This window comes from Cucurbita pepo, chromosome LG03, assembly GCF_002806865.2.
Source record: "Cucurbita pepo subsp. pepo cultivar mu-cu-16 chromosome LG03, ASM280686v2, whole genome shotgun sequence".
Taxonomy (NCBI): domain Eukaryota; kingdom Viridiplantae; phylum Streptophyta; class Magnoliopsida; order Cucurbitales; family Cucurbitaceae; genus Cucurbita; species Cucurbita pepo.
This window is the reverse complement of record NC_036640.1, coordinates 557,091-572,610: the sequence shown is the minus strand read 5'-3', so window position 1 is coordinate 572,610 and position 15,520 is coordinate 557,091. Positions and strand designations below refer to the sequence as shown.

Here is a 15,520-nt window from a genome sequence, read left to right as displayed (position 1 = left end):
CTTGTGTGTGTGTGGGGGGAGGGGGGGAGGGGGGGTTGAGTTTTGAGATTCACTGGGTGAGTTCTTGTTAGATTAGTCGTAGCTTTGTAATGGATCCACGCTTTACACGACAAGCTGGTTTCACGAATGAAATTCTTATAGGTAATCGCCCCTTTGCGGTTCAAGCACAAGAGAATGCTCTTGGAAGGCCCATGTTTCAGGATACCGTTTTGAGTCATAACTTTGAAGAATTTAATTGCTTTCCTCTCGATCCATCGCCGAATAACATGGCCTCAAGTTCCAGTATTAGAACCTCATCTTCTAATGAGGCGAGCCATGAGGAAGATTATCTGGAAGATTACGATTTCTCTGATGCTGTTTTGAGATTCATAAATCAGATTCTGATGGAAGAAGATATGGAGGACAAGACTTGCATGCTTCAAGATTCTTTGGATCTTCAAGCTGCTGAGAAATCATTCTACGAGGTCCTTGGAAAAAAGTATCCTCCTTCTCCAGAACCGAATAGATCTCTGGCCAATCAATACAGTGATAGCTTCTATGAAGAACTTTGTGGAGATAGTATTAATTGCCTGAATAGTTATCGTAATACTTTTTATTATGGTGATGATAACCCTTTTCAAACTCTGGGTGAGGATGTATTTCAAATCAGAAGCACTTTAGATGATATCATTTCTCCATCATCTCATAGCTCCTCGAATAGTATTATTAGTGGGGCTGATGGGTGGGTGGACTTCTCGAATAATACAATTTTAGTCCCTGAGCCTAATGACAGAAGCCAATCCATTTGGCAGTTTCAAAAAGGGTTTGAAGAGGCAAGCAAATTTTTACCTGGTGAAAACAACTTGTGTCTTGATTTTGAGGTAAATGAGCCAGCAACTCATGGTCCGGAGGAGGAAACGAGCGAGATATATTTGAAGGCAGGAAGAACGGATCAGAAGAGTGTTTTGTCACTTGAATCACGTGGAAGAAAGAATCCTCATGATGAGGATGGAGATTTGGAAGAAGAGAGATGCCGCAAGCAAGCAGCTCTATTTACAGAGTCAACCTTGCGATCTAAGATGTTTGATATTGTGTTGCTTTGTAGTGCAGGGGAGGGGCGTGAACGGTTAGTTTCATTTCGACAGGAATTACAGAATGCTAAAATCAAAAGCATGCTGCAGAATGGGCAACTAAAAGAGTTTAGAGGTGGGAGGGGTCGTCGGAAGAAGCATAGTGGGAAAAAGGAGGTTGTGGATTTGAGAACTCTTCTAATTAGCTGTGCTCAAGCTATTGCAGCTGATGACCATAGGAATGCTAGTGAGCTTCTAAAGAAGATCAGGCAACATGCTTCTCCTTTTGGGGATGGAAATCAGAGGTTGGCTAGTTGTTTTGCTGATGGTCTGGAGGCACGCTTGGCAGGTACTGGTAGCCAGATTTACAAAGGTCTAGTTAATAAAAGAACATCTGCTGCCGATGAATTGAAAGCTTACCACTTGTACCTTGCTGCATGCCCATTTAGAAAGATCTCTAATTTTACTTCAAACAGGACTATAATGATTGCTGCAGAGAATGCAACGAAGCTTCATGTCATAGATTTTGGTATCCTTTACGGTTTCCAGTGGCCTACTTTAATCCAGAGATTGTCATGGAGAGAAGGTGGACCTCCAAAGCTTCGAATTACTGGAATAGAATTTCCCCAGCCTGGATTTCGTCCTGCGGAGAGAGTTGAGGAGACAGGTCGTCGCTTGGCGGCCTATGCAGAGAGTTTCAACGTGCCATTTGAGTATAATGCTATAGCAAAAAAATGGGAAAATATTTCTGTGGAAGAACTCAATATCCATCAAGATGAGTTCCTCGTTGTGAACTGTTTGTATCGAGCAAAAAATTTGTCTGATGAAAGTGTTGCCACAGAGAGTGCCAGAAGTTCTGTTTTTAGATTGATACACAAAATTAAACCCAACTTATTCATCAGTGGCGTTGTCAATGGGGCATACAATGCACCTTTCTTCGTTACCCGATTTCGAGAGGCATTGTTTCACTTTTCTGCTATCTTTGATATGCTTGAAACTGTTGTACCTCGTGAGGATTGGGAGAGAATGCTGTTGGAGAGAGAGATCTTTGGCAGGGAGGCTTTAAATGTTATAGCATGTGAGGGATGGGAGAGAGTGGAAAGACCAGAAACATACAAGCAGTGGCAATTTTGGATCATGAGGGCTGGATTTGTGCAACTGCCATTTTATCCTGAGATTTTTGAGAGAGCAGTTGAAAAGGTGCGGTCAAGTTACCACAGAGATTTTTTGATTGATGAAGATAGTAGATGGATACTGCAGGGATGGAAAGGTCGAATTATATATGCCATCTCTGCATGGAAACCAGCTGCAGAGTAAACATGAAGATGGGACAGACTGTGTTAATCACGTCTGCAGGTGTCTCTTCATTATTAGCTATATTCAAATCAAAAGAGACTGCTTGAGGACCAAGGGGTTAGTATTCATGAACATTAGCGCCATTTCACTCTCTTTTGTTGTTTTTTCCTCACCCGTTTTTAACTAATTATTGCCTCAATTATCTAACAGGTTAACTGTGGAGCTGTTTCAAAATTTGAAACGAAGTGTTGAGGAAGGCTCCAATGCCCCCTGTAGAATTTTCTTCCCTCCCCAGATGGATAAATCTGTGTTTTCGCAAATATCTTTCTAAGGTTCAGTTGGAGAGTCAACAATGTCGTTCGCCCTAAACTGCGGGTAGGAATACATAACCGAATTTATTTTGCCTTTTTCTCTCTTTTATCTTGCGAGGTTCTTCAGAAAAAGAAGTTATAAACCTCTCATCTTCTCTGTGCCAAGAATTTTGTAGTGTATATATGAATATAGGAACTTATTAATCTTTTGTCCTTCATCATAATTTCACTGTTCTTTGTTTAGGGTTTCCATGAATACCTATATATAATTCTCACAAATTTTGGCATTGACAATTGCTTAGTATAGAAAGTGACCTGAATTATTATCGTTCTCGAATACCAATGAGGGCTCTGTTTTCTTTGAACTAAACCCAATGTTGCTGTTGTGGGGACCTCTGTCCTGAGCCAAGTTTTGGGGGAACATGGATCCGAATGTCATGCAATTTCTTGAATAATGAGATATACTTTACCAAAAGGAGTGGAGAAGAGGACCCGTAAATAGTCGTGACTGACGAGAAGCTGATGCCATATTCTTAGGACCTCTTTTTTTTTTTTTTTTTTTTTTTTTNATGATTTATAGATTTGGTTCTTCCACTCAACCAAAAGTGATTTCAAACGAGTAAGAAAATAATTTGATCATAATTGTATTTGCTTTTCTAAAAGCTTTTAATTATTTGATTTCACACTAGTGAAAGTACTTTAATTTCTTTATTGGTAATTTTTATCCAATTCTTATTGAATATATATATATATATATATATATATATATATATATGAATTTTAAAACCATCACCTATGTAGGCAAAAACGGATGGTCCAATTATCCTAAAAGCCCAAATGTTGGAAATTGGTTTCTTTATGTAATGAAATTGGTAACAGATTCTTCATTAACATCTATTTTTCAATTATTAGAAAGTAGCATGAACATCTTCAGTGAATCTATTAGGGACGTTGAGTTGATTATGATTTTTTATTATTTTATTATTATTATTATTATTATTATTTTGTTAATACAATGATTGTAGAAAGACAAAGATTACACATATGAACATTACTCTCATAATCAAAATGATTAGTTACAACACATCTGCCTAGTAAAACTGGAACTCAAAGATTTCCCCTTTTTTTTTATTTTGTTTTTATTTCATTCTCTTCTGGGGAAGGGTTGAAGAACATAACATGGCTGTTATAGTTCTAAGCTGTCACCGAAGTTTCAACTGCAACCTTGCCAGCATAACCCTTGTTTGATTTGATATCAACATTCCAAAGCTCAGGTATTCCTTCCCTAAGATTGTGGATGCTTTCCAAGGCATAATCTGCTCCTTTAACTCTCTGTGAAGTGCCAATCTGTAGTTTTTAAAAAAGTTGAACAAGTTAGCCAACAATGTCAAAAATCTTCAGCAGGAACTGCCCTCATGATACCGAAATGCCTTACCAAGACGGTGTCGAGCCCGACGCGCTTCCCAGCTTGTATATTTCGAACACTGTCTTCAAAGAACAGCTGAAAACAGAAAAAGGGACAAATTAAGAAAAGGGGTGAAGTTAGATTAAACTCAGAGAAGACTAAGATGGTTCTCTTCTCTTACAGTTCTCTGAGGATTGAGGCCTGCAATATTGAGAGCTCTTGCAATGGCAGCTTCTGATGGTTTACAAATGATGGGAGTTTTTGGTAATTCCACCCCAGGATTGAGTTGACGAAAATGACCAACGATGTCAAAGATTTCGGAGCCGAAACACTCAGGTTCATCTTTATCAACTGAAGCAAAGTTCTTATTGGTTGAATTCAGGGTTTCAAAGCAGATAATCCATTGAAAACAGTCTTCTAAACCAAGCTTTTTAAGAACTTTAACTGCATGGATCTTGTCAGCATTTGTAAAGATCTATCCACATACAAAAAGGAGAGAAAAACAAATATCAGCAAGATCAATCTCGAGCCCTGTAAATAATTTTCTCAAAGAACATACAAATACTTACAACTTTCTTATAAGGAAGGCTCAACAAAAGACTCCTTAGAACAGGATCAGGCTTTATGTTATCATAAGGAAGCCTTCCATGAACAAAGTTGTGGTACTCATCATAATCAAAATCATAGCCAATTGCCTAAAGAAAAAACCCCCATTAGCTTCACACTTTTAAGCATTTAGAAAACTGGGAATTTGTTCGAGAAGAGTCATACCCTGAGACCTGCCATGGTCGTTCCATAGTTTTTGTACAGTAAATTGCAAAGGTCAGGGAGTTTGCTCTGCTCTATGCCCAGTTTTTCGACCATGTAATCTACAAACGAGGCAATAACAAACAACATCAAGAAACTGATGATGATCTCAACACAACAAGAATTCCAGGCTGATATATTATGCTTTGTAATCTTACCTTTGATATTCTGAAGGCATGAAGCTGCAATGCCAGAACTCAAGGGATATAGAGTGTCATCTAAATCTGCAGTTTCAAACACATTAGAAGAGAAAGAATCATATGAGAAAAGATCTGGTTGTTCTAAGACAAAGTTCTTACCAAATAGAAGACAGTCATATTTAGGTCTCTGAGCCTGCCTGAACCGGTCCTCGAATACCATCCTGATTAGAAATCCTATCAAGAACAACAAAGAAACGTCAAAACTGGTATCAGTAAGCTTGAACAACGCGTGCTCTGTTCAGTTTACAAGGTTTTAATGGTTTGTTCAAGAATGCAGGTGAATTTAGTCTCTGAAAAAGTTGAGTCCACAGCAATCTCATTCATTGGTTCTATAACGATTCCAGCCAATAAATCACACCCTTGTTATGTAATCAAATTAGAATTTCAACATAGACCCATTTTAGAAGCCGTTGAGTGGTGAATCAAAAGTTGAAGAAACTATTAAATCAGGCAAAAACAGGAAGGCTCCAGCAAATGCTAGAATATAAAAGTCATAATGACCCAGAAACGAAGCCGTAATCAGAGATCAAAGCAAAATAAGAGAACCCCATGAGAAGAAACTGGACATACCAACTGAGATTGAAAGAGCAAGAACAATAGAACAATGAGGGAACAAGAAGAAGCTTGTTACAGAGAAATGAAGAATGGAGCGAGTGGGGGAGGAGAAAGAGAGGGCTAAAGGGGTTTATATAGGCAAAGGGAAAGGAGGGATCGCCGTAGTTTATTGAAGATGAACTAAAGAATGAGTTTTCAATAATGAAGAACAATTGAAAGGCATAATGGGCAGTCTCCGCAGTCGGGTTCCTTGTACTTTCTGGACTCATCCCTTGTCCTTTCTGGTCCTTCACCGTCCACCCAGCGCCACCCACCCAGCTGTATGCGCCAATAATGAATCTGGGTCCTCTTTTTTTATCCAAGTTTTTGTAAGCCACGGAACCAAAAAGGTGGGTTTAATTTTTTGAAGAACTGTGATGATCAAAGTAAACAAAAATTAGGCATGGAAGGTTGGGTACGTTATGGGGCGAGGGAATCAAGGAATGCAAAAACCAATGATTTTTGCTTGACGTGTTCAACTCAATCATACACAGATTGAGTCGTACACATCTCATTCTAATATTTTATCTGTTCAAATACCAATCATTTCTTAAACACAATCTTCAATTTTTTTAACCTCTAATCACAGGAATGAATAATCATAGTAATCAAATATGTGTATATCGAGACAGTTCAGTTCCAGGAAATTGACACGTGCATGAAAATAATTGTGGTGGGTATGAAGGAGAGGTACCTTGTATTTTTATGGAGGCTTCTGGATGACCACATGGTACAATCTTAAAAGTAAATGATGAGTGTGAACAAAACAACACAGCACAGCTCATATGCCAGCCCCTTTCTCCAAATACGGGTCTTCGGAACTGTTCAGTTTCATTCAGACATTTCCTCGAACACTTTGTGGGCATGGTGGTTGCTTGCAGTTGCACACGCCCCTATCTCCCTCAATGCCTCTTTATTTCTACACTTTGAGGTGCTCCAAGTCGTTGTGAACTATATAGCTCCTCTCAATCTCAATCTTTTTTTTTTTTTTTTTTTCGTCTCTCAGAGAGATGAAGGGATAAATAAATTGTAAGATATGGCACAATTTTAAAACACATTCACTAGAATATTTTGTTCTACCCTCCAACCAATATAGAATCTCACAGTCCATCCCTTTAGGTGATAACGTCCTCTCCAACTAATATAGAATCTCACCGTCCATCCCTTTGGGTGCTAACATCCTCACTAACATAGAGTTAGTTGTTTGTTTCTAATACCATTTGTAACCGTCAAAAGTTTCCCATTAGTAAATATTGTCTGATTTGATCTATAAAATTTTCAATTAATTTGGTCTATTAAATTTAAAATCTAAATAGAAAATTTTCGGACCCTTCCAAAAAAAAATTCATTCCAATTATTGAGATGAATGAAAAAAAAAAACACAAAGGAAATAGACGACAAATAGGCAATAATTTAGGAGTTAATGTTATAATTTGGCATAAACATATTGGTTGGTTATAGTTTCTTGTTCAACACACGATCCAAAGATCTTGCAACCCTAGCAAATCCCCATTCTCCCTCCTAACTTCTATCTTAATCCCATTTCACAATTTTTAAATCTTTGAGCTCTAACAAAAGCTCGTAAATGGTCCTTTCGATACACAAATGTCTCACTTCTCACACAATTTAATCCTTTTCATCAATTTTGTAGATTTTTTTTTTGTTCGTTAACTTATGAGTAAAATATTTTATGTATGAATACTCAAAATAAAGTTTCATTTTTTAAATTTTAACAGTAAAACTCACTATTCTCGTAAATATATACAATAAGAATGTGACATTAGGTGTCACACAATAATGCCTAGGTTAATCTTTCTAGGTACCATAGGTAACGACTAAATAATTTAAAAAATAAAAATAATTAGAATAAAATAATAATGAAAGAGACGAGGGTATCTTATCAAGAGAGTAATAATTGAGGGGCTTTAAGGAAAAATAAAAGAGTTTTTAAGGGTACGAAAGAAAGCACACAATACACGCTTGAGAGGTGAATTATTGGGGGAATTAGAATTATTAAATTAATTAAATTACCCAAATGAATAGTGAATCACACACCAACCCCACACCTACCCCTAAATAAATTATTAACCAAATTATTTCTCCATCCAATTACAAGTTTTAGTCCTAGAATACGATTAAAATGTATAAAAATCTCTCTATGATAGACACGTTTTAAAATTTTGAAGAGAAATCCATAAAAGAAATCTAAAAAAAAGACAATATTGACTCGCGGTGGGTTTGAGTTGTTACAAGTGGTATTAGAAGACAGTGTGTCAGCGAAGACACTAGGGCAAAGGAGATGGATTGTGAGGTCCCACATCAAATGAAGAAGGAACGAAGCATTTCTTATATTACATAATATAAATAAAAAAATTATAAAAACTGAAAAAATCTCGCAATTTTGATTTGTTTAATAACCCACGATTAATTTTTTTAATTGAGGAAAGTCTAATAATAATGAAAAAAGAAAATATAATTAGTGATAAGCATACTCATCATAAAATAATATAATTTAATATATGGACTATAATAAATATAATTTTTTTAGGTCAATCATTTATATTATGATATGTTTATATATTAATGTTTGTAATTAAATAAAATCACATCTAAACCTCAATGAAAGGTACATAGATTGTTTAGGGATGTGATTTTTTAGAACAAAGTTTTGTTATACAAAGCAACCATACAAGCAAGGAAAACAACAAGAAAATAAAGTGGAGATATTGGGAGCATAAAATTAAATTTATTTATTTATTTATTTTCTTATAAAAATTTGAAAAAGAGAGAAAGGTGGTGGAATTGCTCTGCTGGGTCTTATTAAAGAACAATTTCCCAACCCTTCCTCTCAATTATTATGTGCACCATTTGGCTGGCTATGATCATGACATTATATTATATAACATTATAATTTCTATTATTTATTTTAATAATATTCATACAAAATATCATTACATTCCAATTTAATTATTGTAAATCTTCTCTCATTTTTCGATAATTAAATATTATACACGTAAGTTGTCTATTTTATATAGATCATGCTTTTAATTTCAAATGCTCGTATAAGTTATGTATTTGTTCATCATATTCTCTTTATAATTAATATATTATATCGAACAATTTATGTGACCCATAATCATTAAAATTAATGTATCGTGGATTGGTATCCATTATTGAAGGGTAAATTAAATGAACATTTCCATATGTAAAGCTAATAATTTAGATATTTCGTGCATGCATCTGGATTAGTGTAAAACAAAAAGGCATATTTATTCCCATGAGGGCAAAATTCTAATTTGGACGAAATAATTCTCGTGCTTCCTCTATAATGGATTTTATGATATGAGATGACAACTCCTTTGCCAATCTTTTTGCGATATCATTTCTATTTTTACGTAAAAATTAAACTTTATGAACCAATATTTCTAGTTCGGTCGAGTAATTTGTTGTATCAACTTCTTTTCGTAAAAACTTTTGTATTGTTATAAAAATTGCATTTGAATTCTTATATGTATGAACCATGTGTTTTTTTTATTATTATTAAAAAAATTAATGGTTTATTTTATGTAAATATATGACATTAATTAAGCATGTCAATTTCACGTTTTTCTTTCATTAGTTTATAATTAATTAATTAATTAATTAAAACAAAGACTTTTAAGGTCAATAAAAGCACTGCTTCCACTAACTCAACCAATAACCGACCAGTCTGATAGTAAGTAACCATCGTTAAGCTGAAATCAATTTCTTAAGGAAACTGAGTCAAAATGCCATTTTCAATTTTTATAATTATTGAGAAACAAAATGTAAATTTAATTCATTATTTAATTAGCTCAGTTTGATAATTTGTTGATTTTTTTACAATTAAACTTTACTCCCTTTTATATATATATATATAATTAATTGCTTCCACACAAACATAATATCTGATGAATAATAAAATAATAATAATAATAATAATTATTATTATTATTATATGTACTTTCCTCATGCATTGGCTGTCTACTTTCCAACAAGGAGCCCATTAAGGTGGGAGAGGAAACCCCATTTTGTTTTGTACATATATGCATCTAATTTTCCTTTTTATTTATTTATTTATTTATATAAGAACAACTTTAATAAAAATGTATTCATAAGGTTTTAAGTTATTGTCAACATGTCACGTTTCAATTTTAATACACATTAAAATTTCCCAATTTGAATTAATTAATTATTTATATATACACCTAACTTTGACCACATAGGTTGATTAAATAAAAATTTGGAATTTGTAATTTTTTTTTATTTTTACCATGAAACATTAAAAGAGAAAATATATATATATAAAGTGAATATTTGTGATCTATGATGTATACCCAAAGTGATAAGAACAATAAGATGCATGCATCTCTTTTGATTCTAACACTTTTACACCACATATTTTTGGTCATTTTGTTAAGCAAATTCGTGATATCAAATCAACTTACAACTCATTTAACTAATTTTCGCTACACACTCACATGACTGTCTCCATACATACACATACCGTTGGAATTTGATTTTGGTTGAATATTATATATACATTTATATTTATATTAATATTAATAGATGATTTATTTTTTTAACTTTATGAAGAATATCAAAGATTAATTGGATATATCAACATATATTTCCATCCTCCATGGGCAGAATATAATTGAGTGTGCACAAGGGAAGAAAATTCCAAACAAAGCCAAAACGCTGCGTTTTGAAGGTTTTTAACCTTATCTACAGATGCTTGGAAGAAGCAATGCCAACCACTCCCGCCCTCGTGTAAAACCTCATGTTATTATTATATTATTATTTATATATAGAAATCCAGTATACTTGGAATCCAATGAAGTTCTCATAATTTTAAAATAATAATAATAATAAAAAAAAAAAACAAAAGTATGTGGGCTGCTTTCGTTGACCGTGAAATGTTCAAAAGGAGAGAGAAATATATTATATTTATTATTATTATTATATATATATATTCGCTTTTTTGAAATAAATAATTACTTTTTATTTTAAAAATTAGATACTGGGGTCAAATTAAAGAAGGTCCAATCAAATATCCTGTTCATGATTGAATTTGTTTAGTGGGCTTGATTGTTGTATTAGAGCCCAACTCTCATGGGCTTGGTAGTCCATTTGATTCATCAAGAGTTGGGCCTGAAGCCTAATAATCCTGTCTGGAGTTACGGGCTTCTCTGTAATAGTGGGCTTTATTCGCAGGCCCAAACCAAAGACGATCAGATAATGAATTAATTTTTTATTTTACTTTTTTTATATTGTTAATTTTAATTCTGAGCAGGTAAATTGAATCACGACGGTACCTAGAGGTTCGTGTAAGATGGGTCCCATGGGAGTGTGGACCCCACTTTTACATATGCCGATTTAAAACATTAAAAAGATACAGAATCAAGTGACAGGCGGTGACGAAATCATGGAGACGTACGGTCAAGATTTAAAGCACACCTTTTCGTTTTGTATTTTTGCCGCGCATTCACCGCCTTATATTTTTTTAATTGAAAAATAATACTAATTTAAATTACAAATTTGGTCCTAGACTTTGGATTATTGCATTTGCATCCCCCTTGGTTTTCCAATTTGCCTCCCTTTGAAATATTTTTAAAATTAAAATATTATAAACTTTTAATTTAATTTAATTTATGTTATTTTTAGGTGAGCTGAAAATTCAAAAGGTTAAAGAAGGAAAAGAAAAAAAAGCGGGAAATCGTAATAGAGAGAGAGAGAGGAGACCCAGTCAACGATTGACGCGTAGACGGCTTCCACGCCTCCTTAGCTGTCTCCCACAACCCCGGCACTCCCCGCCATCCATTTATCTCTCACAACACCCACCAAAATTTCAAAAATTAAATCCTCCTCCTTCTCCTCCTCTTTTCGCCACCGTCCACGGCGGCTCTCTGCTCGGAGTTTCGAAATTTCACCGCCTTCTTACTAACCCTACCAAATAAACAAACCTCTCCCAGATACTTTGTTTATTTCTCTGGGAATGGAGGCGAAACAGGGGCCTGCAAATTACGAGGAAGAGTGTTCGACGCCGACCCGATGGGAGTGTCGGATTCCAGCGGTGTTCAACTGTCCGCCGCCGCCGCCGCCGAAGAAGAAGAAGGCTGTAAGTAGTGGGAAGAAGCGGGAGCCTCCGAAACATGGCTATTTTCAGCCCCCTGATCTTGAGGCTCTGTTTTCTGTTCCTCCAAGAAGGGAAGCTTGTGTTTAGTTGAAGCTCTGTTTTAGTGTTTTCAGAAAGTGGGTTTTGTTTTTATTAGATTGTTCTATTGAATTGTGAATACATTTTGATTGAGAGTGGATTTGGATTCATTAGTTTTCCATTGAAGAAAGAAAGCTTTAATCATGATGGGTTTAGTTCGTTGTTGTTGTTTCTAATGTTTCTTTCGACGTTTGCACGAATCGTGATGTTTGATTCAAGGAATTGGTATTTCATCAAAATCATAATTTACTCATTTATTTATTAGCATTTGAGTTTGTATTTTGGGATTCAAATCCATGTGTTTAAGCTTTTCAGTATAAACAAACCCTTGTGAGTAAAGATTTCGTAATATTGCTTATTTAGTAAGAAAGTAGGGATACAAGTAAATGACTAACGTCAGAAGAATCACACTGTAACGGCCCAGACCCACCGCTAGTAGATTTTGTCTTCTTTGAAGTTTTCTTTTCGGGTTTCACCTCAAAATTTAAAACGCGCTCGACTGAAAAATTGTTCTACTTTCGAACGAACGTGGGGTAAAGCAAAAACAGATGAAAATAGATGAAATAGGAGAAAATGCATGGGAGAGATGAGAGATTGAGATAGGATTGGAGTTTGTGTGTTGGTCCAAAAGAAGGGGGAATAAGCAAAAACGACATCCCAACAGGAGAAAATGAAGTGTGGAATTCCCTACGCTTTCTAAGAGCAAAACAGAAGACCCAATTAGATCAAACATCCTTGTTCAACCAGCCCCCTCTCTCTTAACTATCTTGAGAATATGGTAACATAGAGCAGCGAAACGGGATTCCCGTTCAACATCCTAAAATGTTGAGTATTGAGAGTGAATCCCACTTTAGCTAATTAAGAGATTAATCTTGAGTTTATAAGTAATTAATATATTTTCGTTGTTATGAAATCTTTTGAAAAAATATAAAACAAAACCATGATAACTTATGATTAAAGTAACACCCCATGAGTCGTGATTCCTAACATAAAATTGACTAGGAAAGATCTAATTGCACCCTAATTACTTACTTAATCGACACTCTAAAATTAAACTTGACCAGCATCTCCAAAACACTTTCAAACACTTGTGAACTTGGGAGACTCTACAGAAAATTCCCACCAAATTAATGTCCCCCCACCATTTTCCTGCTACCTAATCCAAAAATCTCTCACTCTCTCCCTAACTATATATTAAACCCCATTTGTTCATCTTCTTCCAAACCAAAATCTAGTTCAGCTACTGAACTTCCATGGCTTCCTTTCATCTTCCATTGCGTTCATCAATGGCGGCTCTGCCTGTCGTTCTCTGTGTCTTGTCTTGTTTCTTGCCGGAGCTTGCATTTGCAAAAACCAGACACTATACCTTCAATGTAAGTGGGTTTTTCTTTATCTCTTTTATTAAAAAGACACTATACATTTTTTTTGTTTTTTTTTTGTTTACTTTTTCTAATTTCTTAAAAAAGAAAAAACAGTAAGTAATTTACTAAATATGTTTGTAACGTTTTTTTGTCTTAAATATTAAATTAAGAATCTTAAAACATTACGAGGATCTTAATCTTGGCTTAAGGTGGTCGGATTTTTCAGATAAGATACCAGAATGTGACGAGACTCTGCCACACGGTGAAGGTTCTAACCGTAAACCGGCGGCTCCCAGGGCCGCCATTGGTGGCCAGAGAAGGGGACAGAGTCCTCATCAAGGTCATAAACCACGTGGCCGAGAACGTCACCATTCATTGGCACGGTGTCCGCCAGCTCCGAACCGGTTGGGCCGACGGACCGGCTTACGTGACCCAATGCCCAATCCAGACGGGTCAGGCGTACACTTACAATTTTACACTCAAAGGGCAGAGAGGGACTCTGCTTTGGCATGCCCATATCTCGTGGCTGAGGGCGACGATTCACGGCCCCATTATCATCCTCCCCCGCCGGAACGAATCCTACCCGTTCGAGAAGCCCCACAGGGAAGCCCCCATTGTTTTCGGTGAGGAGAGGTTTGTTCATTAATGGCGGCGGTGGGTTGGGACGGGATATGAATCTAAGCAAAATGGTTTGTTTTTTTGTTTGTTTATGTGGTGGGTGCAGGGGAGTGGTTTAATGTGGATCCGGAGAGTGTGATTCAGCAGGCTCTGCAGACGGGCGGAGGGCCTAATGTTTCTGATGCTTACACCATTAATGGACTTCCTGGCCTTCTCTATAACTGTTCTTCTAATGGTATGGTATACTCCAAGGTTGTGTATAATTTGACCAAAATTGTACTAAATTTGTGCTATTTTCAGATACTTTTAAGCTAAAGGTGAAGCCAGGGAAGACTTACTTGCTCCGATTGATCAACGCTGCACTCAACGATGAGCTCTTCTTCAGCATCGCCAACCACTCCCTCACCGTCGTCGACGCCGATGCTTCCTACGTCAAGCCTTTCCAAACCGACGTCGTACTGCTCAGCCCCGGCCAAACCTCCAACGTTCTTCTCAAAACCAATCCCAATTTCACTAATGCTACTTTTTTCATGGCCGCTCGCCCTTACGCCACCGGTCAGGGCACTTTCGACAATTCCACCACCGTCGGAATCCTCCATTACGGCCACTCATCCATACCAATTCCGGCCACTGGAATTGCGAGTTTAATTCCCAAACTTCCTGCTATTAACGACACCAATTTCGTTTTCAATTTCTCTAGAAAATTACGGTCTCTTGCCAACGCCAAATTCCCTGCTAAAGTCCCCCAAACGGTGGACAGGAAGTTTTTCCTCACCGTCGGGCTTGGAACTGCCCCTTGCCCGAATAACGCCACGTGTCAAGGTCCCAATGGTACGAAATTTGCTGCCTCTATTAACAATGTCTCTTTCGCACTCCCGTCGACGGCGCTTTTGCAGGCCTACTTCTCCCGCCGGGCTAATGGGGTTTACCGGACTGATTTACCGGCAAGGCCGATTTTCCCGTTCAACTACACCGGAACGCCGCCGAATAATACGTTTGTGAGTAATAGTACGAGTTTGGTGGTGTTGCCGTTCAATGCGAGTGTGGAGGTGGTTTTGCAGGGGACAAGTATTCTGGGGGCGGAGAGTCACCCTCTTCATCTTCATGGATTTAATTTCTACATAGTTGGGGAAGGTTTTGGAAACTTCGACCCCAATAAAGATCCAGCTAATTTCAACCTGGTTGACCCCGTTGAGAGGAACACCGCCGGCGTTCCCACCGGCGGCTGGGTCGCCTTCCGTTTCTTCGCCGACAACCCAGGTGAAATATAAATCTCCATGCTTTCATATTTATTACACTAAAAAATTTTTGAAATTTTAGTTTTAAGCTAAAATTTAGACATTTTGGGCGGTGAAACAGGAGTGTGGTTCATGCATTGCCATTTGGACGTGCATACAAGTTGGGGGCTGAGAATGGCCTGGATTGTCCTCGACGGCCCAAAACCCAACCAGAAACTGCCGCCGCCGCCGGCCGACCTCCCCAAGTGTTGAGACATTCCGTTTACTAAAAGTTTTGGTCTTTATAAATTAATAATTTCCAGCTTCTTTTCTTTCCCTTCTCGCGTGTTTTGCCCAAATTCTGCTTCTACATGAATCTGTTTCTGTAAAGTTCAATAATCTCTTTGAATTCTTCATTTTCCTGTCT

General features: G+C 36.7%; 4 protein-coding genes across 5 annotated transcripts in view; 3 read left to right on the top strand and 1 right to left on the bottom strand.

Moving 5' to 3' along the window:
• Positions 1-2,877, top strand: part of LOC111791479 (scarecrow-like protein 9) — a 3,553-nt gene extending 676 nt beyond the window's left edge. The window contains exons 2-3 of one of the 2 annotated variants that reach the window (XM_023672846.1): positions 142-2,462; positions 2,556-2,877. In XM_023672846.1, the coding sequence (XP_023528614.1) occupies positions 192-2,366 (2,175 nt within the window). In that variant the 5' untranslated portion in view covers positions 142-191 and the 3' untranslated portion in view covers positions 2,367-2,462; positions 2,556-2,877. Of the gene's footprint in view, positions 1-34; positions 2,463-2,555 lie in introns of those variants that run through there. The other variant, XM_023672845.1, reaches the window with a different exon arrangement.
• Positions 2,878-3,679: 802 nt separating this feature from the next.
• Positions 3,680-5,867, bottom strand: LOC111791485 (suppressor of disruption of TFIIS-like). The gene is made up of 8 exons (XM_023672856.1): positions 5,639-5,867; positions 5,168-5,242; positions 5,027-5,092; positions 4,833-4,930; positions 4,631-4,756; positions 4,243-4,536; positions 4,092-4,157; positions 3,680-4,003 (listed from the first exon to the last, which is right to left on the bottom strand). Exons 2-8 carry the CDS (start codon positions 5,226-5,228, stop codon positions 3,851-3,853), a joined length of 864 nt encoding a protein of 287 aa, XP_023528624.1. The 5' UTR covers positions 5,229-5,242; positions 5,639-5,867; the 3' UTR covers positions 3,680-3,850.
• A 5,651-nt stretch (positions 5,868-11,518) lies between these two features.
• On the top strand, positions 11,519-12,035 carry LOC111791490 (cyclin-dependent protein kinase inhibitor SMR4). Its single transcript, XM_023672862.1, has one exon. The coding sequence runs from the start codon at positions 11,679-11,681 to the stop codon at positions 11,904-11,906; it is 228 nt and encodes a 75-aa protein (XP_023528630.1). The 5' UTR covers positions 11,519-11,678; the 3' UTR covers positions 11,907-12,035.
• A 1,112-nt stretch (positions 12,036-13,147) lies between these two features.
• Positions 13,148-15,485, top strand: LOC111791480 (laccase-17-like). Its single transcript, XM_023672847.1, has 5 exons — positions 13,148-13,270; positions 13,485-13,881; positions 13,983-14,111; positions 14,177-15,136; positions 15,236-15,485. The coding sequence occupies exons 1-5, from the start codon at positions 13,151-13,153 to the stop codon at positions 15,364-15,366; spliced, it is 1,737 nt and encodes a 578-aa protein (XP_023528615.1). The 5' UTR covers positions 13,148-13,150; the 3' UTR covers positions 15,367-15,485.
• Positions 15,486-15,520: the final 35 nt, after the last annotated feature.